The following is a 20,867-nucleotide window of genomic DNA, read 5'->3' on the forward strand; positions in this document are numbered from 1 at the left end:
CCTACAGATAGTAAAGTCTACAAACAAAGACCCAGTTAAGTAATAATCAGCATGTTTTTATATTTATTGAAGAATAGGGATTTAATGTGAAAGGAAAGTTGAAGATTGGTATGATTATGTCATGTTATGACATTAAAAGTCTGGTTAATGTTTGTATAAAGATGAAAGTACACACAGTTCCGCTCAGTGGGTTAGAGCATGGTGCTGGCCACAACAAGGTTAAAGGTTAAAAACCCGCTTGAACCAATTTCTCCTGCTCCTCTTCTTCCATCTTCCCCCTCTCCTCTTCCTTCTCTCCTCCTGTCTCTCCTCTTCCATCTTCCTTCTCTCCTCTTCTATCTTCCTCAACTCCTCCTCTCTCTTCATTTCCTCCTCTTCCCGTTTCCTGATCGCCTCCTCTTGTTTCTTAATTTCTTCCTCTTTTTTCTTCCTCTCCTCCTCTTTCTTCCTCTCCTCCTCCTCTTCGATCTTCCTCTGGACCTCCTGGTACATCTCGTTGGTGTAGTGTTGTCCTCCATTCTTCATCACCATCTCATCTATCTTCTTCAGCAGCTCTGGGACTTGGTCAGGGTTGGCACTACTGTCACTGTCATTGATGACAGAGTGATATCCACCTCCACATTTGCTGATGAGATTCTGGAGGTTAACACTTTCTCCTACAAACTGCTCAACAGATTTTTTTCTCAGCTGGTCTCCTCCAGTGAACAGCACCATGGTGTACTTTGAGGCTTCTTCTCCAAAGTTCTCCTGGATCCACTTCACAGTGTTCTGCTCTTCGGGTGTGAACCTCCCCAGTCTGATCACCAGCAGAAACACATGGGGTCCTGGGACTGACATATAGAAGCAACGTTCTAGTTCACATTTCATTTTCTCTATAGTGACTGATGTGTCAAAGAGTCCTGGCGTGTCAATCACATCAATCTTCCTTCCATCCACCTCTCCACTCTGTTTCTCACACTGAACAGTCACAGACTCAGGGGAGGAGTCTTCTTTAAACCCCTCCCCACCCAGGATGGTATTTCCTGTTGCGCTCTTCCTTGCTCCAGTCTTCCCCACCAGAACTATCCTCAGATGAACTAGACCAGTTTCTGTGAATTAAAAAAAAGAACATAGAGGCACCATTATATGCTGATCCTCATCCTCCTATCTCTCTCTCTCCTCTTCCTCCTGTCTCCTCATCCTCTCCTCCTCCTGAGAGAGACAGAGAGGAGAGAGAGAGAGAGAGAGAGAGAGGGGAAAGAGAGAGAGAAAGGTGGAGCTAAAATGAGGAGTTGTTCAGTTATGTTGCTATAAGTGAATGTTACACATATAGAACTGGAGGCTTTGAATCAGAGTGTCTTGTACAGTACCAGTTTAAGGAGCACTTGATGGACAATGTCGTTTATTGATTGCTTGTGCCTCTCATATGTTCTCTCTGTCACAGTGAGGCAATCTGAATAATAAGCAATAAGAGTTAACAACCAAATAGTCTCTTGTGACAGACCGCTGACATAAATGTCCAATCAGTATTTGGTCCTGGGTTCCAATACGAACAACCAAACAACATACCAAGGTATACAAAAAGGTTAATTATCATGATTAATGACATCTGTTACTCATCAAGTGACAGGACAAAGTATAAACAACCTTCCTGTAGTCTCACCCAGGAAATGGGGTCTATTAGAAGGCTGTTGGTCCCAGCAATTCACCATGAGGTCCATCATCTCCCCCAGCCCACCAGCCTGGTCCCTGTCCACTGCCTCCAGAGGAGGCATGTCGCCTTTGGGGACCCGGAACCTCACCATACTGGACTGGAGATCTACAGGAGACACAAAGGTGAGGAATTTGGGAGGGAGTGAGAAAGTGAGTGAAATAGGAGAACAAGAAAGTCTAAATAATAGTGAGTAGTGACGGGTGAGATGGAGGAGAGATGGAGAGGAAGACGTGTGTGTTAATGTGTGTGTTAATGTGTGTGTGCTTAACAGTGACACTGAACTACCACTTACGAGGGTTTTCTGCATAATAGGGCTCTTTTCCAGTGAAGATGGACCACAGCAGTATGCCGTAACTGAGACAGAGGAAATAGAGAGAGTTATCAAATGTCCGTGGTACTTTCTGAGTGTTGTCTCTCTGTGGTGTACCTGTAGATGTCAGTGGCTCGAGTTGGTTCATACGATGATTCAAAAGCCTCAGGGGGCATGTAGCTTAGAGTGCCTCCTTCCGTCCCAGGCTCCTCTCTGGACGTCTTCAAAACACTATGGGAGACTTCAGCAAGGCCAAAATCTGTAAGCTAGAGAGAGAGACAGCGAGAAACAGAAAGAGAGTGAGCGTGAGAGAGAGATAGAGAGAGAGACTCAGGATCTTGGGACTTGCCTTTGCATTAAGGTTGTCATCCAGCAGCACGTTATTGGGCTTTAGGTCGCGATGCAAAAGTGGCTGAGGGAGGTGGTGAAGGAAGTTAATTCCCAGAGCGATCTGGTGGGCCAGGCGGAAGGCCAGGGGCCAGGGTGGGGGGCCAGAGAGGCTGGCCTGGAGGGTGGCCAGTGAGCCTATCTTCATTAACTCCATCACAATACCCAGCTGGGTGGAGAGGCCTCTACCTGGAGATGGAGGGCACCTCTGGTACACCCCCAGAATCCTCACCACATGGGGGCTCCCTCCCTTCTGCATATTTTTTACCTCCTTAAGCAGGGAAGTGCTAGAGCTGGAATGAGGAGTGTGTGTGTGTGTGGGGGGGGAATAAAGACAGGGATATAGTCCATGAGCCAGACCAACAAATTATTGATCACATACTGTACACCCTTTAATCATATTCCATTTGAAAGATTAGTCACAGCTATCCATCAGACTCATTTTCGGGAAATGTTCAGGTCAACATAACTTTAGGTTACATATTAGAATTACCTGTATAAATTGCTTTAAAAAATAAACTTTCTTCTTTCAACTTTGTTTGACAAGTGGTACTGAAAGGTCATGAAATTACCTTTCAAATGATATATAACATAACCCACTTTGAAAGCACCAGATACAACTATTGTTTAAGAATCAGCCATATTGTGCCATTGACATTAGAATGTTGGAAGCGTTGCCATAGAATTCCACGAAGAGGGGAAGCTATGTTTTTGGATTATACACTTTGTTGATAGAGGCACCACATTTCACACACACAGCTAGAACAACAGGGTTTAAAAAAAGATTTGTAGATACAGGGCCATCACAGGACTCACACAATAACCCCACAGAAGACTTATTCCAATATGGCCGCCAAACAACTCAATGGGGTCTTATTGGATTCATTTTGCATGACCATACTTGTATGACTGTCACGTCCTGACCATAGAAAGCTCTTATTTTCTATGATAGACTAGGTCAGGGCGTGACTGTTTTTTTCTTCTAGTTATTATTTTCTATGTAGGGTTCTAGTTTAGTTTTTCTATGTTTGGTTGATTTGTATGATTCCCAATTAGAGGCAGCTGGTAATCGTTGTCTCTAATTGGGGATCATACTTAAGTAGCTTGTTTTTCACTTGGGGGTTATGGTGTATTGTTTATGTGTAGTTGCATTGTAGTCATGGTTCGTTTATTCTTTATTTGTTTTGTATTTTTCTGAAGTTTCACTTTCTAATAAATTATGTGGAACGCTACTCAAGCTGAGCCTTGGTCCGATCATTATTATGACGAACGTGACAGAATATCCCATCCGACCAGGACCAAGCAGCGTGACCAGTTGAAGGAGTCCTGGTCTAGGGAAGAAATTCTGGATGGGAAGGGATCCTGGACTTGGGAAGAAATCCTGGCAGGACAGGATCGCCTTCCATGGCGGGAGACGCAAGCGGTGAAGGAAGGACAGCGACGACGACAGGGTTCGCGGCCACGACACAAGCCCAAGAAGCAACCACAAAATATTTTTTTTTGGGGGGGGGGGGCACATGGGTTGGTCGGCAAGGCCGAGGGGCGAGTCGGAAAGTGAAGAGGTATATTGGGGCGAGTCAGAGTCCGTTGAGGAGTTATTGGATAAACTGGAGGAGAGTGAACGGAGGGGAGATTTAGAGACTTTCGAGGAATTGTTGGATAAATTGGAGGAGAGTGAAGAGAGAGCTGTTGGTTTGGCATTGTATGCACGGCATTCGCCCTGAGGAGCGTGTTAGTCGTCCAATGCCACCTGTGTCAGCTCCCCGTACTCATCCTGAGAAGTGTGTTAAAGTTCCGGTACAATTGAGGCCGGCTATACGCACCAGGTCTCCAGTGCGCCTTCACAGCCCAGTACGTCCTGTGTCACCTCCTCGTACTCTCCCTGAAGTTCGTGTCCCCAGTCCGGTACGTCATGTGCCTACTCCTCGCACTCTCCCTCAAGTGCGCCTTCCCAGTTCGGTGCATCCTGTGTCTGCTCCCCGCACTCGCCCTGAAGTGCGTGTCACCAGTCCGGTGCTACCTGTATCGGCCTCACGCATCAGGCATCCAGTGCGCCTTCACAGTCCAGGATATCATGCGCCAGCTCTACGCACTGAGTCGCCAGTGCGCCTTCACAGCCCAGTGCGTCCTGTGCCAGTGCCCCGCACTTGCCGGGCTAAAGTGAGCATTCAGCCAGGACAGGTTGTGCCAGCTCTACGCTCCAGACCTCCAGTGCGCCTCCACGGTCCAGTATATCCTGCACCGGTTATACGCACCAGGTCTCCAGTACCCCTCCACAGCCCAGTGCGTCCTGTGTCTGCTCCCCGCACTCACCCTGAAGTGCGTGTCACCAGTTTGGCACCACCTGTGCCGGCTCCACGCACTAGGTCTCCAGTGAGCATTCCCAGTCCAGTACGTCCTGTGCCTCCTCCTCGCACTCTTCCTGAAGTGCGTGTCCTCAGTCAGGTACGTCCTGTGCCTGCTCCCCGCACTCGCCCTGAGGTGCGTGTTACCAGTCTGGCGCCACCTGTGCCGGTCCCACGCATCACTCCTCCAGTGTGCCTTCCCGTTCCAGAGCTTCCGGCGACGGTCCCCAGTCCAGAGCTTCCGGCGACGGTCCCCAGTCCAGAGCTTCCGGCGACGGTTCCCAGTCCAGAGCTTCCGGCGACGTTTCAAAGTCCGGAACCTCCAGAGACGGCCCACGGCCCAGAACCTCCAGAGACGGCCCACGGCCCGGAACCTCCAGAGACGGCCCACGGTTCGGAACCTCCAGCTCCAAGGCCAGAGTCTTCTTCTGCGTTGATGCTCAGTCCAGGCACAGTGTTCAGCCTGGGTCCATGGCTGGACCCGCAAGATGAGCGGGTTCTTCGGCCCGCACCAGAGCTGCCACCAAAGCTGGCGGATCCGCGGGATGAGCAGGTTCTTCGTCCTGCACCAGAGCCGCCTCCAATGCTGGCGGATCTGCAGGATGAGAGGGTTCTTCGTCTTGCACCAGAGCTGCCACCGACACTAGACAGCCCCCTAACCCTCCCTTTTGGTTTCAGGTTTTGCGGTCGTAGTCCACACCTTTGGGGGGGGGGGGGGGGGTGTACTGTCACGTCCTGACCATAGAAAGCTCTTATTTTCTATGATAGAGTAGGTCAGGGCGTAACTGGTGTTTTTCTAGTTAGTATTTTCTATGTGGGGTTCTAGTTTAGTTTTTCTATGTTTGGTTGATTTGTATGATTCCCAATTAGAGGCAGCTGGTAATCGTTGTCTCTAATTGGGGATCATTCTTAAGTAGCTTGTTTTTCTCTTGGGGGTTATGGGATATTGTTTATGTGTAGTTGCATTGTAGTCACGGTTCCTTTATTATTTACTTGTTTTGTATTTTTCTAAAGTTTTACTTTCTAATAAATTATGTGGAACGCTACTCACGCTGCGCCTTGGTCCGATCATTATTATGACGAACATGAAATATAATTGTAATACGCCCAATATTGTCTTAAAATGTCCATAGTGATGTAGAACACACAACCACATGCCCCAGATATATAAAGATTATGATGTCACATTATGATGTCACATTATGATGTCACATTATGATGTCACATTATTCACAGAATTGTGGTAACAAGGTGTCTTAAAAGCTATGCGAATTGATGACTTCTGAATATTTTACCTTCAAACATTTTAAAATGGATATGTACAAGTGAATAGTCATGGACGTGAGCTTATTCAAATGACATACAATGTTATCCTATTAACTTTTCATAAAAGGTTAAAGAAAAGAGCAGAAGCTCTGAATTATCCATTCAGACTCCAGTTCTATCGACCTACATTTGGGGAAAAAAGTATTTGATCCCCTGCAAAACATCAAGAAAAACGCATGTCCAAAATGTTATAAAAGGATTTGCATTTTAATGAGGGAAATAAGTATTTGACCCCTCTGCAAAACATGACTTAGTACTTGGTGGCAAAACACTTGTTGGCAATCACAGAGGTCAGATATTTCTTGTAGTTGGCCACCAGGTTTGCACACATCTCAGGAGGGATTTTGTCCCACTCCTCTTTGCAGATCTTCTCCAAGTCATTAAGGTTTCGAGGCTGACGTTTGGCAACTCGAACCTTCAGCTCCCTCCACAGATTTTCAATGGGATTAAGGTCTGGAGACTGGCTAGGCCACTCCAGGACCTTAATGTGCTTCTTCTTGAGCCACTCCTTTGTTGCCTTGGCCGTGTGTTTTGGGTCATTGTCATGCTGGAATACCCATCCACGACCCATTTTCAATGCCCTGGCTGAGGGAAGGAGGTTCACACCCAAGATTTGACAGTACATTGCCCCATCAAATGATGCGGTGAAGTTGTCCTGTCCCCTTAGCAGAAAAACACCCCCAAAGCATAATGTTTCCACCTCCATGTTTGACGGTGGAGATGGTGTTCTTGGGGTCATAGGCAGCATTCCTCCTCCTCCAAACACGGCGAGTTGAGTTGATGTCAAAGAGCTCCATTTTGGTCTCATCTGACCACAACACTTTCACCAGTTGTCCTCTGAGTCATTCAGATGTTCATTGGCAAACTTCAGACAGGCATGTATATGTGCTTTCTTGAGCAGGGGGACCTTGTGCGCGCTGCAGGATTTCAGTCCTTCACGGTGTAGTGTGTTACCAATTGTTTTCTTGGTGACTATGGTCCCAGCTGCCTTGAGATCATTTACAAGATCCTCCCGTGTAGTTCTGGGCAGATTCCTCACCGTTCTCATGATCATTGCAACTCCACAAGGTGAGATCTTGCATGGAGCCCCAGGCCGAGGGATATTGACAGTTCTTTTGTGTTTCTTCCATTTGCGAATAATCGCACCAAATGTTGTCACCTTCTCACCAAGCTGCTTGGCGATGGTCTTGTGGCCCATTCCAGCCTTGTGTAGGTCTACAATCTTGTCCCTGACATCCTTGGAGAGCTTTTTGGTCTTGGCCATGGTGGAGAGTTTGGAATCTGATTGATTGCTTCTGTGGACAGGTGTCTTTTTTACAGGTAACAAGCTGCGGTTAGGAGCACTCCCTTTAAGAGTGTGCTCCTAATCTCAGCTCGTTACCTGTATAAAAGACACCTGGGAGCCAGAAATCTTTCTGATTGAGAGGGGGTCAAATACTTATTTCCCTCATTAAAATGCAAATCAATTTATAACATTTCTGACATGCGTTTTCTGGATATTTTTGTTGTTATTCTGTCTCTCACTGTTCAAATAAACCTACCATTAAAATTATAGACTGATCCTTTCTTTGTCAGTGGGCAAACGTACAAAATCAGCATGGGATCAAATACTTTTTTCCCCCACTGTACCAGTTATGGAAAATGTGCTACTTTAATATTGCACCAGTCGGTTTCCTCAAGTGGAAAGCCTGCACTTCTATGTAACAAAAAATATAACAACAACTAAAACACTTTGGTAAAAGCTACGGTAATGTCCGCAAAAAATATATATAAAAATAAAAAAATACTACAGTATACTACAATTAGCAAAAACACCACATTAATTACTATGGTATATACTACATTTTCTTTCACTACAGTGTTTATACTCTTAGCACCTTTTTTTCTGTCTAGAACCCTAAAATACATGGGACCAGTTTACCCTAGTATTTCACTGAGCTACACGGGACCAGTTTACCCTAGTATTTCACTGAGCTACACGGGACCAGTTTACCCTAGTGTTTCACTGAGCTACACGGGACCAGTTTACCCTAGTGTTTCACTGAGCTACACGGGACCAGTTTACCCTAGTGTTTCATGTGGGTGATCAAATAAAACCACATTGAGTTGTTAGGCGGCAATATTAGAAAAGGGCTCCAGGGGTGAGTCAATAGACTCTTAAGGATTCACAAACTCATTTTTCATAAGCTGTCTGCATCATTTACATAAATGACAGTTATAGAAAAGCACACAAAAAAAATCAGGAACCACTGTTTTTAAGTCACATTGCATTCTAGATTTTAAGTCACACGGCATTCTAGATTTTAAGTCACACAACATTCTAGATTTTAAGTCACACTGCATTTAGATTTTAAGTCACACTGCATTCTAGATTTTAAGCCACACAGCATTCTAGATTTTAAGCCACACAGCATTATCGATTTTAAGTCACATTGCATTCTAGATTTTAAGTCACACAGCATTCTAGATTTTAAGTCACACAGCATTATCGATTTTAAGTCACACAGCATTATTGATTTTAAGTCACACAGCAGGTTGTCAGTGATGTGCACGCTGAGGAACTTTAAGCTTTCATCCTCTCTACTGTGGCCCTGTCAATGTGGATGATCTCTGTTGTCTCCTGAAGTCCACGATCACCTCCTTCGTTTTGTTGAAGTTTAGGGAAAGGTTATTTTCCTGGCACCTCTCTGCCAGGACACTCACCTCTTCCCTGTAGGCTGTGTACTCATTGGTGGTTATCAGGCCTACCACTGTTGTGATGTCAGCAAACTTGATGATTGAGTTGGAGTCGTACGTGGCCACATAGTCATGGGTGAACAGGGAGTACAGGAAGGGGCTGAGCATGCACCCTTGTGGGGCCCCCATGTTGAGGATCAGTGTGGCAGAGGTGTTGTTACTTACTTCCAGGACCCAGTTTCACAGGACGGGGTTCGGACCCAGAGTGCCGAGTTTAGTGATGAGCTTGGAGGGCACTATGGTGTTGAAGGCTGAGCTGTAGTCGATGGACAACATTCTTAGCATAGATTCCGATAGGTCAGACCAACGTTGAACAGTCCTTACCACAGGTACTTACTTTTTAAGTTTCTGCCTATAGGAAGGGAGGAGCAAACTGGGATTTGCTGAAAGGAGGGCAGGGAAGGGCCTTGTAGCCTTCCTGGAAGGGGGAGTAGCAATAGTTAAGAGTGCTCGGTCCAAGACTAGCAGAGGTGTTTATAAAACTTTGGTAGCATTTTCGTTACATTTCCTTTATTAAAGTCCCCAGCTACAATAAATAAGGCCTCAGGATATGCGGATTCCAGTTTGCACAAAGTCCAGTGTAGTTCATTGAGAGCCGTCGCAGTGGGGTGTGTGGTGGGAGGGGGGTTTACACAACAGTGACAATGACCGAAGAAGGTCGGGAGGTAATACAGGCGTCGTTTGATGGTGAGGTATTCCAGATCGAGAGAACAAAAGGACTTGACTTCATGTACGTTACCACGGTGACTTAATCATGAAACAAACACCTTTTCTTTTTCCCCAGAGGGTTTTTTCTTCCTGTCCGTGTGACGGACGGAGAACCCCACTGGCTGAATGGATGGGGACGGTATATCCGGAGAGAGCCATGATTATGTAAAACAGAGTCCCTGATATCTTTTTGTACCCAAGGAAAAAATACTGTACCCTAACCGTAACCTTATTTCTAAGAGTGTAGGTTCACCCCTTCCACATATTCTAAACTAACCCTTCAGTCCTGTATCTACAAATGTTTTTTAAACCCTGTTCTAGCTGTGTGTGTGAAATGTGGTGCCTCTATCACCAAAGTTACAATACAAAAACATAGCTTCCTCTCTTCGTGGAATGTCAATGGTACAATTTTCGCAATGTTTTAATAGTTGTAGCTGGTATTTTCAAAGTAGGTTATATTACATATAAGTTGAAAGGTAATTTCATTATCTTTTAGAACTACTTGTATGAGGGTTTTCTTGTTAAAAAAATGTATAGAGGTAATTCTGATGTGTACCCTAGAGGTCAAAGGTAACATTTCTGTTGACCTGAACATTCCGAAAATGTGTCTGACGGATAGCGGTGAATCTTAGCTTTCTAATGATGAGGGAATACGTGATCAGTAACTTCTTGTATACTGGCATTGTTTGTCATAGGGTAAAATCCCGATGGGAAAAATGGATGGGATGGATGAATAAAAGAGTGATAACACAGAGAAAAGCTCCCATTGCTACACTGCTGTCACACATTTTCAAACTTTAGGGAAATAGACCTTCAACAAAAATCTCTGAGACATCGTCACCCGAAGTGAGCTGGTCCGACCCCCCTGGCTCATGAACTAGATCAGGGGTGTCAAACTCATTCCATGGAGGGCCTAGTGTCTGCAGGTTTTTGTTTTTTCGTTTCAATTAAGACCTAGACAAACAGGTGAGGGGAGTGCTTTACTAATCAGTGACCGTAATTCATCAATCAAATAAAAGGGAGGAGCGAAAACCCGCAGACACTCAGCCCTCTGGAATGAGTTTGAGACATGGACTAGAGCCTTAACGAAACCTTTACTTCCCCTAGTGGTACCTTGACGTAAATACATTTGACCTAAGAGCAACAACAACAAAAATATTTAACAAAGACTGTAGGGGCAGCACTTTAGACCAGAAATAAGTTACAGATTGCACCTTTAATCAAAATTGTTGACATCATTAAAACATATACGCTACCATTCAAAAGTTTGGGGTCACTTAGAAATGTCCTTGTTTTTTAAAGAAAAGCACATTTTTGGTCAATTAAAATAACATCAAATTGATCAGAAATACAGTGTAGACATTGTTAATGTTGTAAATGACTAATCAAACCCACAAATGCTGATGATCCAGATACTCAACTAGTCTAAGGAAGGCCAGTTGTAGCTGTGTTAACATAATTGCAAAAGGGTTTTCTAATTATCAATTAGCCTTTTAAAATGATAAACTTGGATTTGCTAACACAACGTTTCATTGGAACACAGGAGTGATGGTTGCTGATAATGGGCCTCTGTACGTTTCCAGCTACAATAGTCATTTACAACATTAACGATGTCTACACTGTATTTCTGATCAATTTGATGTTATTTTAATGGACAAAAAAATGTGCTGTTCTTTCAAAAACAAAGACATTTCTAAGTGACCCCAAACTTTTGAACGGTAGTATATATAATTTAAAAAAAAATGTAATGCAGTTCAATTAGTTTTCCTTTCATATTGGCCAGGGCCCTTATTTAGAGATTGTGAATGCACCGGAGCAAACAGAATTAACATGCATACTCTCAAGTATTGTCTTATGCACGGCTGTGGGATGGTCATATTTACCCATCATCATGATGCAGCAACTTGATGGCCACATCAAACCTCCACTTTATATGCCTGGCCTTGTGGATCTGTCCAAATCCCCCTCCACCAATCACTTCCCAGTCCTGCAGGCTGTCATTACCGATCAAGTCCAGTGCCGGGCTGCTGGGCAGCGGCAGCGCCAACTTTAATAAAAAAAAAATATTAAAAAACACTGATGTTAAATACTTTAACTCAGACTTATCAAAATAGCATGAAGACATTTACAGTCAAGATATGGAGTTGACACAAAAAGTAGATAACAGACTATCGCAACTCAGTTATTTGGCCAAATTAGTTTTCGCTTTACTTCTATATTGCGTCCCAAAGGTTGTGTTCCCCTGCTCAGCGGTTGCATTAATCAACCAATGGTTGAGGGGCATATCACCAACTGTGCCGTTAGGCACCAGATTGCTATAACATATGATGTGGTTAGCTGATATATAAAATAGCTATCCAGCCGTTGTAAGATCTGGCATGCAGTAGTAATGTCTGACCAATGGAGCATGACCATAATTTATTTAAAATGCAGTCATTTAATATATATATATATATTACATTCATATTGGGTGGGGGGGTTCTGAATTAATGTAAATTTAGAAAATGCAAAAAGAAAGTTGTTTTAGACCGGCAAACTGTCGAAAGAGACATTATACAGATGGTGGGAATTGTAGTTCTAAATAAACGGATGTAACTTTTCGGCTTCGCGCTTCTTATTGGCAGTCAAATACAGAGCTTCGAAACCCAGAGGTGCAATATCGCTAGACTTCCGGGAAAGACTGCGAAACACACCAACAGACAGAAGTGAAAGATTCTTTCGAAGTTGTTAACTTTCTCGAAATCTAAAGGCACAAACTAGATTGGAGCCAATGTCTTAAGTAGTTGAACATGGTATTACTCCAACCTCTGATAGTGAAAACTGACACGTTTTCATTTTCGTAAAAAACTTTATATCGAAGGAGTGCCTTTGAGTTGACGGTCTGCACATGCGCATTTCGCGTTAGACTAGATTAAGTCATCAGTTTTTGAATAGCTTCATACTGAACGGTCTTTGTCAAATACTTTGAAAACCGGCAAATGGTAAGTAAATTCACCCGGAAACACTTACACGTTTTAATATTTATCTTATATGATCGCGTATTCATGTCTTTGACAATGCAAACTTTTGGACTCATTTTTAGCGTACAAAATAATGATACGGCAGTTACATTTCAGGATCTGACAGTTTCTTCGACGTAAATAATGTAAATGTTATTGAATAGAAAATGTTATTAGCAATCATTATGAAACAACCACGTACCTGCATTTGGTGTGATTTATTGAAACTGTTGGCCAATCGTGTGAAAATCGATGAAGGCTTCTTGGTTCAGTTTAGCGAAGCATGAATTACTCGCTGATAGTTTATAGGAAATGAGTCTGGCTGCTCTTTATCTGGGAGTAGTGGGGATTTCCACTCTTATGCCATTTGCTTTCACGTCATTTCTGGTGAAATATAATTCATGCAGGATTTACTGATTCTGTTAGATATTAAGACAACAACAATAACAACATTGTTGAGATTTGTAGTGACCTGATATTAGCCTATAGGTGATGGGTTGACAGTCGCTGGACCTGGGTTCGAGCCCCAGTTGGGGCTCACTATTTTTTGGGTACATAAATGCTTATTTAATCATGTATATTTGGTTGATGTAGTCATGTGCAGTGCTTATGAAGAAAATCACTGTTTGCAATGTAACAATTATAATAAAAGCGATTCGAGTTCATTTGAGTCTCCTCATTACCTAACTCTCCTGCCCCCTAAAAAAAACGTGATTGTAAAACGTAGATTTTCAGCCCCCACCTGATATTCTTAGAATTAATTTGTGTTGGGCCGGCCCGGTGTTATGGTTTGCTCAATATTATAGACTGTTTTTGAGACCAACGCGTGGCCGTTGCTGCGGTGCTTGTTATGGGTGTAAGATGGCACAGTGCTCTGCTCTAATAGACATGCAACTCTCATATCTTAACGGTTCCACTTCATCATTTATTTACTTATAGAATCATAGCCGCGGGAAGGGTGCTGGAGGAGCTGCAGCACCCCTGTTTAATTGAAATACTTTTGCCGAGGTTTTACTGCTGTCTGTTCAGAATTTGTTTTATTATTCTGAATACTACACCAGGAGTAGGTCTATAATTTAGCCACAGAGGAACAATAGCTTCTTTTAAAAATTGCCTAGCTGTGGATTGTGTTTATGTAGCCCAATCATAAGGCATATAGACCTAACCCAGGAACGCACGGCAAATCTGTCAGTGAACAGCATGCAGCCAGAACAAACCTTTCCCAATATTACAAATAGGCTACAATCGCAGGAAAACACAGGTTGGAAAGCAAATGTCTCCTGGTTTAAATAGAAGACTAATCTGACTGTAGGCTAACAAAATATTGTATAAACTTCCAAGTAGGCCTAATGGGCAAACATTGTTTTACAAAGTAATACAAAAGAGCGAGGCTTTTGGCAAGAGAGTATTGGCCATCTCCAATGAGTGAGCTGTGCATCATTGGGTGAGTCAGTGAAAGTGGAAAGCTTTTCTAGCACAGGAGGTTGGTGGCACCTTAAATTGGGGAGGACGGGCTTGTATTAATGGCTGCAGCGGAATCAGTGGAATGGTATCAAATATATCAAACACATGGTTTCCAAGTGTTTGTTGCCATTCCATTTGCTCCGTTCCAGCCATTATTATAAGCCGTCCTCCCCTGCTCTGTCTCTACTCTACTGCTCTCTCTACACTCTAAAGCTGTATGTCTCTACTCTAAAGCTGTATGTCTCTACTCTACTGCTCTATGTCTCTACTCTACTGCTCTATGTCTCTACTCTACTGCTCTATGTCTCTACTCTACTGCTCTATGTCTCTACTCTACTGCTCTCTCTACACTCTACTGCTCTATGTCTCTACTCTACTGCTCTATGTCTCTACTCTACTGCTCTGTCTCTACTCTACTGCTCTATGTCTCTACTCTACTGCTCTATGTCTCTACTCTAATGCTCTACGCCTCTACTCTAATGCTCTACGCCTCTACTCTAATGCTCTATGCCACTACGCAAATGCTATGATGTGGATGCAATGCTTTATTATAAAGAAAAAATATATATGTTCCGGTACCTCGGAGCCTCTCAGGTCATGTTTTTGTTCTGGCACCTCCCGATTTACAACTTAAACACCGGTCATGTTGTTGTTGTTATTGTTATTTTTATGGTTTTACAGGGTAGGATAGAGTCTTATCATTGGCCTGGCCATAAGTCCTGTCACACAATATCTGAATACTTGGTCAGATGATATCAGGGAAAGATATAGCAGGATGAATGTCTCTTTTAATCCCTTCATGACTTCATGACTAACAGGTTCAGACCCATATCAGGACTGACTTAACAGAAGTAGGTTAGCACTGGTGATGAATATGAGGGTTTCATCTCTCTTTAAAAAATTATCTATATATTCTCTGTTTCTTGTCTCTCTTTATTGGGCTTTTATTCATTCCCAAATTATTAATAATTATAGTTTGATAATTGCATCAAGAAACATGATCCATCACCAAAGTCCTTCCATCTATATACATCAGAATAGGTCCGTTTTGTGTTTTTGACCTATGAAGGGGGCCTGGCAGAAATGGATAGGGGCAATAATCAAGGTGTGGAAATGTCCACATACTGTATCCTTTAAAAGAGAAAGGTGGAACTACAGTACAGCTATAATACAGGTCCTAATGGCTGTCCTAGGATCAGATTACCCTGACTAAATACTAACCAAACCATTAAAGAGTAAGGTGGAACTACAGTACAACTTTAATACAGGTCCTAATGGCTGTCCTAGGATCAGATTACCCTGACTAAATACTAACCAAACCATTAAAGAGTAAGGTGGAACTACAGTACAGCTATAATACAGGTCCTAATGGCTGTCCTAGGATCAGATTACCCTGACTAAATACTAACCAAACCATTAAAGAGCTCAATCATATCAGATATATAGGGGCCAATATGGAATGTAGTATGTTGCTTTATGCTGAGTCACTCACCCACTGTAGGTCTCTGAAACACAGGAGTAGAGTACTCTGTGCAGCTCTGACCAGCTCCTCTTTGAAGGAAGTCAGTTGGCTCTGGACTCTATCGCCCATGATCCTTTGCTGATACTCCTCTGGGTTCTCCCCCAGTGGAACTGACTGGTGAGGTGGGAAATGTAGTCATTGGAGTTTTTTTTCTGCTATGTAACATTCTCCACATTGGAGTTTGGCCTGAGCAAGGCTCTACAACAGGATATTTAGTGATTTCTCAATCTTTAGTATTGTTTAATATTAGGAGATAAGAAAGTCAAGAATAGTTCAGAACTTACTCTGACACACTTCCATCTCAGCTCAGCCGGGGATAAGGAGACTCTCACAACAAGTAATGTTATCACACCACACTGAGTAAGTTATGGAAAACACTTACTGAATGAGGAAATCACAAACTGTGGTGTTTTAGGGTTTGTGTTTGTGTGTGTGTGTGTGTGTGTGTGTGTGTGTGTGTGTGTGTGTGTGTGTGTGTGTGTGTGTAAATCAACAAGCCATGCAGCAAGTCAACTAAACACTCACCTAATATTCCTATTGCTGTGTGCTCCAGTCCTTCTCTCTATCAGGTGAACCAACACTTGTAGACTACACACATTCTGGACTGGTGCTGTAGTAAGTATGAGGTCACCCTCCCTCCCTTCTGGGTCTCTTACCTCAAGCAATCTAAACGCTGTATTATCTCAAATTACCGGTGCCAGTTGTCGAGACAACACCTGTAAGGACACGCCCCTCTAATGCTCCAGAATGATATTAATATACCATGTGACTACAGATCTCTAACAGAATGATATTAATATACCATGTGACTACAGATCTCTCTAACAGAATGATATTAATATACCATGTGACTACAGATCCCTCTAACAGAATGATATTAATATACCATGTGACTACAGATCTAACAGAATGATATTAATATACCATGTGACTACAGATCTCTCTAACAGAATGATATTAATATACCATGTGACTACAGATCTAACAGAATGATATTAATATACCATGTGACTACAGGTCTCTCTAACAGAATGATATTAATATACCATGTGACTACAGATCTCTCTAACAGAATGATATTAATATACCATGTGACTACAGGTCTCTCTAACAGAATGATATTAATATACCATGTGACTACAGGTCTCTCAGAATGATATTAATATACCATGTGACTACAGATCTAACAGAATGATATTAATATACCATGTGACTACAGATCTCTCTAACAGAATGATATTAATATACCATGTGACTACAGATCTAACAGAATGATATTAATATACCATGTGACTACAGATCTAACAGAATGATATTAATATACCATGTGACACCAGATCTCTCTAACAGAATGATATTAATATACCATGTGACTACAGATCTCTCTAACAGAATGATATTAATATACCATGTGACTACAGATCTCTCTAACAGAATGATATTAATATGCCATGTGACTACAGATCTAACAGAATGATATTAATATACCATGTGACTACAGATCTAACAGAATGATATTAATATACCATGTGACTACAGATCTAACAGAATGATATGAATATACCATGTGACTACAGATCTCTCTAACAGAATGATATTAATATACCATGTGACTACAGATCTAACAGAATGATATTAATATACCATGTGACTACAGATCTAACAGAATGATATTAATATACCATGTGACTACAGATCTAACAGAATGATATGAATATACCATGTGACTACAGATCTCTCTAACAGAATGATATTAATATACCATGTGACTACAGATCTCTCTAACAGAATGATATTAATATACCATGTGACTACAGATCTCTCTAACAGAATGATATTAATATACCATGTGACTACAGATCTAACAGAATGATATTAATATACCATGTGACTACAGATCTCTCTGACAGAATGATATTAATACACCATGTGACTACAGATCTAACAGAATGATATTAATACACCATGTGACTACAGATCTAACAGAATGATATTAATACACCATGTGACTACAGGTCTCTCAGAATGATATCGATATACCATGTGACTACAGATCCCTCTAACAGAATGATATTAATACACCATGTGACTACAGGTCTCTCAGAATGATATTAATATGCCATGTGACTACAGATCTAACAGAATGATATCGATATACCATGTGACTACAGATCTCTAAACAAATACAAGAGGAGATAGTGAGTACATGAGAAAAGCAACAAAGTGAAAATAACGTTCTAATGGACATTCCTTAATTTTAGAGCAAGAATTGTGACTGAAGGGCACTTCCAGATTGGTGTAGTCATAGCTGTACTGCTTGTATTATTATCCTGTCATAGTAATGGTTTGTATCTGGCACGAAGCAGTAGTGAACTATGAATGGGGGTGTGGTTCCTCTCAACTTGGTTTCAGTTCAGGGAAAATGAAACTTAAATCCTCACCATCACAATATCATCATCAACTACCTGAGGCAGCAAAGACAGACGGGACAAAGTAACAGGTAGGTGTTGAATTGTTTAGTTTTATGAAATCAAGGATACCTGAACAATGTGTATGATAGGATACACGCTAACGTCCCAAGTACTGCTTTGTAAATGAGGAAAACATGGGGACATTCCTATATCCAGGAGATATGGACACATTAAAACTACCAGCATAACTACCACAAAACTACCTACATACCTCCATTCATTTTTTTAAATGGTACCAGTTACTTTAGATGAGTCCCGTCACATACCATCGTGCTTGTGAGAATCTCCCCTTTCCATAGTGGGGTCATACTAGTGTGTAGCCCAAACCGTTCAGACGCTACAGACAGAAGTTGGTACATCGGCGGTACTGACTTCAGGCGAGTCTGTTAACACGTCTGGGGTTCGTAGAGAAAAACGAAGAACATCGTTTGTAGGCCAAACCGTTCAGACGCTACAGTCGTTTTAGTGAGAAGACCGATTTTCGCGATGCCTCATGGTCTGACAAACAGCGCTGTATCTCGACCACCTTCCTCCACCGCAGATGCAGAAGTCCGATATAGGCGGATTTGGTAGATTGAGAAGCAGTGAAAACGCTGCACACTTTTCCATGACTTTGCCTACATCTCCAGCACCTGCGGAAAGTGCATGGACGTGCGTATGTTCTTCAGTTTTGAGATTGAGAAGCAGCCCATGCAAACCAACACATACAGTATCTTTAACTTAAAGTGATGGATTTTAATGGGGATTTTTTTATTATGTAATGTAGATTGAAGCAAGGGTGAATCAATAGACTCGTTGTTTATTGTGAAACAGTTTGTTCTGTTTAATCTGTTATTGTGTTCTATGTTTATGTTCCATGTTCTGTGTTTATTCTGTCCTATGTTAATTCTCTTCTGTTCTGTGTTTATTATGTTCCATGTTCTGTGTTTATTCTGTCCTATGTTAATTCTCTTCTGTTCTGTGTTTATTATGTTCCATGTTCTGTGTTTATTCTGTCCTATGTTAATTCTCTTCTGTTCTGTGTTTATTCTGTCCTATGTTAATTCTCTTCTGTTCTGTGTTAATTCTGTTCTGTGTTTATTCTGTTCTATGTTTATTCTCTTCTGTTCTGTGTTAATTCTCTTCTGTTCTGTTTATTCTGTCCTATGTTAATTCTCTTCTGTTCTGTGTTTATTCTGTTCTATGTTTATTCTCTTCTGTTCTGTGTTATTTCTTCTTTATGATCTATGTTCATTGTTTATTCTGTTCTATGTTTATTCTCTTCTGTTCTGTGTTAATTCTGTTCTATGTTAATTCTGTTCTGTGTTTATTCTGTTCTATGTTAATTCTCTTCTGTTCTGTGTTATTTCTTCTTTATGATCTATGTTCATTGTGTTCTATGTTTATTCTTTCCTATGTTCATTGTTTATTCTGTTCTATGTTCATTGTTTAACCAGTAAACACATCACTTCATTGTCTAATTTCAATGCTGTATTGTAGACACCCTCTTCATTGAGTTGAATTGAGATCAGGAATGACAACAGAGGAAAAGTACAACATTATGTCTTCAGGTGAGTGCTTTACCATGATTAAAACCCAAACTTCCCTTTCATATGGAAGAGGACAGTTCAGTAGTGATGCTGTACTATGGTAGTGTAACAGCTTCCCTATCCTATAGGAGAGGACAGTTCAGTAGTGATGCTGTACTATGGTAGTGTAACAGCTTCCCTATCCTATAGGAGAGGACAGTTCAGTAGTGATGCTGTACTATTGTAGTGTAACAGCTTCCCTATCCTATAGGAGAGGACAGTTCAGTAGTGATGCTGTACTATGGTAGTGTAACAGCTTCCCTATCCTATAGGAGAGGACAGTTAAGTAGTGATGCTGTACTATTGTGGTGTAACAGCTTCCCTATCCTATAGGAAAGGACAGTTCAGTAGTGATGCTGTACTATTGTGGTGTAACAGCTTCCCTATCCTATAGGAGAGGACAGTTCAGTAGTGATGCTGTACTATGGTAGTGTAACAGCTTCCCTATCCTATAGGAGAGGACAGTTCAGTAGTGATGCTGTACTATTGTAGTGTAACAGCTTCCCTATCCTATAGGAGAGGACAGTTCAGTAGTGATGCTGTACTATGGTAGTGTAACAGCTTCCCTATCCTATAGGAGAGGACAGTTCAGTAGTGATACTCTACTATTGTAGTCCAACAGAATGGGGGACATAAAACTGATAGGGATGCCAAAGTAAAAGATAACCACTTGTTTCGTTTTTATTCTTTAAAGTATCAATAAATGACAGATCTGCTGAATACTGTTAAATGCAGCAGAATCTAAATGATTAATACTCTGTGTGTATGTGTGTCACAGCTGCTGATATGCCAGATTGTGGGCCGATGGTGGTTATTGTTGGATTCCTGGCGTTAATCATTGGAATCGTTGTTGGAGTGAAACTGAAGGAGGCCATAGACCAGTTCATTCAACAACATCAATGCAAGGTCATTGCCTTTGTCACTGTTTTTGTTGTTGTTTCTATCATGGTGGTTCTGAACTTGAAGAAACATGAAGTATAGAGGGATATTAAAGAATGACTCATACAATAAGCAAACACTTCTGTCAGTCACACAAAACTATTGAATGAATGATTGATTTGTAAGTTATGTACATTTGTTATACATAGCAATAAAATACTTTTCCAAAATGCATGTGTCCATTGTTGATGAAAAGAGGCAGCAGGTAACCTAGCCTCTTTGGGGTAGGGGGCAGTATTCTGAAGTTTGGATGACAAATGTGCCTAAAGTAGATTGCCTGTTACTCAGGCCCAGAAGCTAGGATATAATAGTAGTATTGGATAGAAAACACTCTAAAGTTTCCAAAACTGTTAAAATAATGTCTGTGAGTATAACAGAACTGATACGGCAGGCGAAAAC

The 20,867-nt window shown here is 41.9% G+C and overlaps 1 protein-coding gene and 1 long non-coding RNA gene across 4 annotated transcripts; one reads left to right on the plus strand and one right to left on the minus strand.

Moving 5' to 3' along the window:
- Positions 1–35: 35 nt before the first annotated feature.
- Positions 36–16,196, minus strand: LOC115147792 (GTPase IMAP family member 7). Of its 3 annotated transcripts, XM_029690088.1 has the most exons (8): positions 15,461–15,522; positions 12,707–12,888; positions 11,389–11,552; positions 2,353–2,683; positions 2,121–2,269; positions 1,986–2,047; positions 1,643–1,798; positions 36–1,088 (listed from the first exon to the last, which is right to left on the minus strand). In XM_029690088.1, exons 2-8 carry the CDS (start codon positions 12,710–12,712, stop codon positions 220–222), a joined length of 1,737 nt encoding a protein of 578 aa, XP_029545948.1. In that variant the 5' UTR covers positions 12,713–12,888; positions 15,461–15,522; the 3' UTR covers positions 36–219. The 3 variants fall into 3 exon arrangements, with proteins under 3 accessions (XP_029545948.1, XP_029545949.1, XP_029545947.1); XM_029690089.1 differs by lacking the exons at positions 2,353–2,683; positions 11,389–11,552; positions 12,707–12,888 and adding exons at positions 15,775–15,846; positions 16,016–16,196 and having other exon boundaries at positions 15,461–15,604; XM_029690087.1 differs by lacking the exon at positions 15,461–15,522 and having other exon boundaries at positions 12,707–13,271.
- A 1,685-nt stretch (positions 16,197–17,881) lies between these two features.
- Positions 17,882–20,638, plus strand: LOC115147796 (uncharacterized). The gene is made up of 3 exons (XR_003866506.1): positions 17,882–17,990; positions 19,441–19,511; positions 20,308–20,638. It is a non-coding gene; the product is annotated as an uncharacterized LOC115147796 (long non-coding RNA).
- Positions 20,639–20,867: the final 229 nt, after the last annotated feature.

This window comes from Salmo trutta, chromosome 14 (genome assembly GCF_901001165.1).
Source record: "Salmo trutta chromosome 14, fSalTru1.1, whole genome shotgun sequence".
NCBI lineage: Eukaryota > Metazoa > Chordata > Actinopteri > Salmoniformes > Salmonidae > Salmo > Salmo trutta.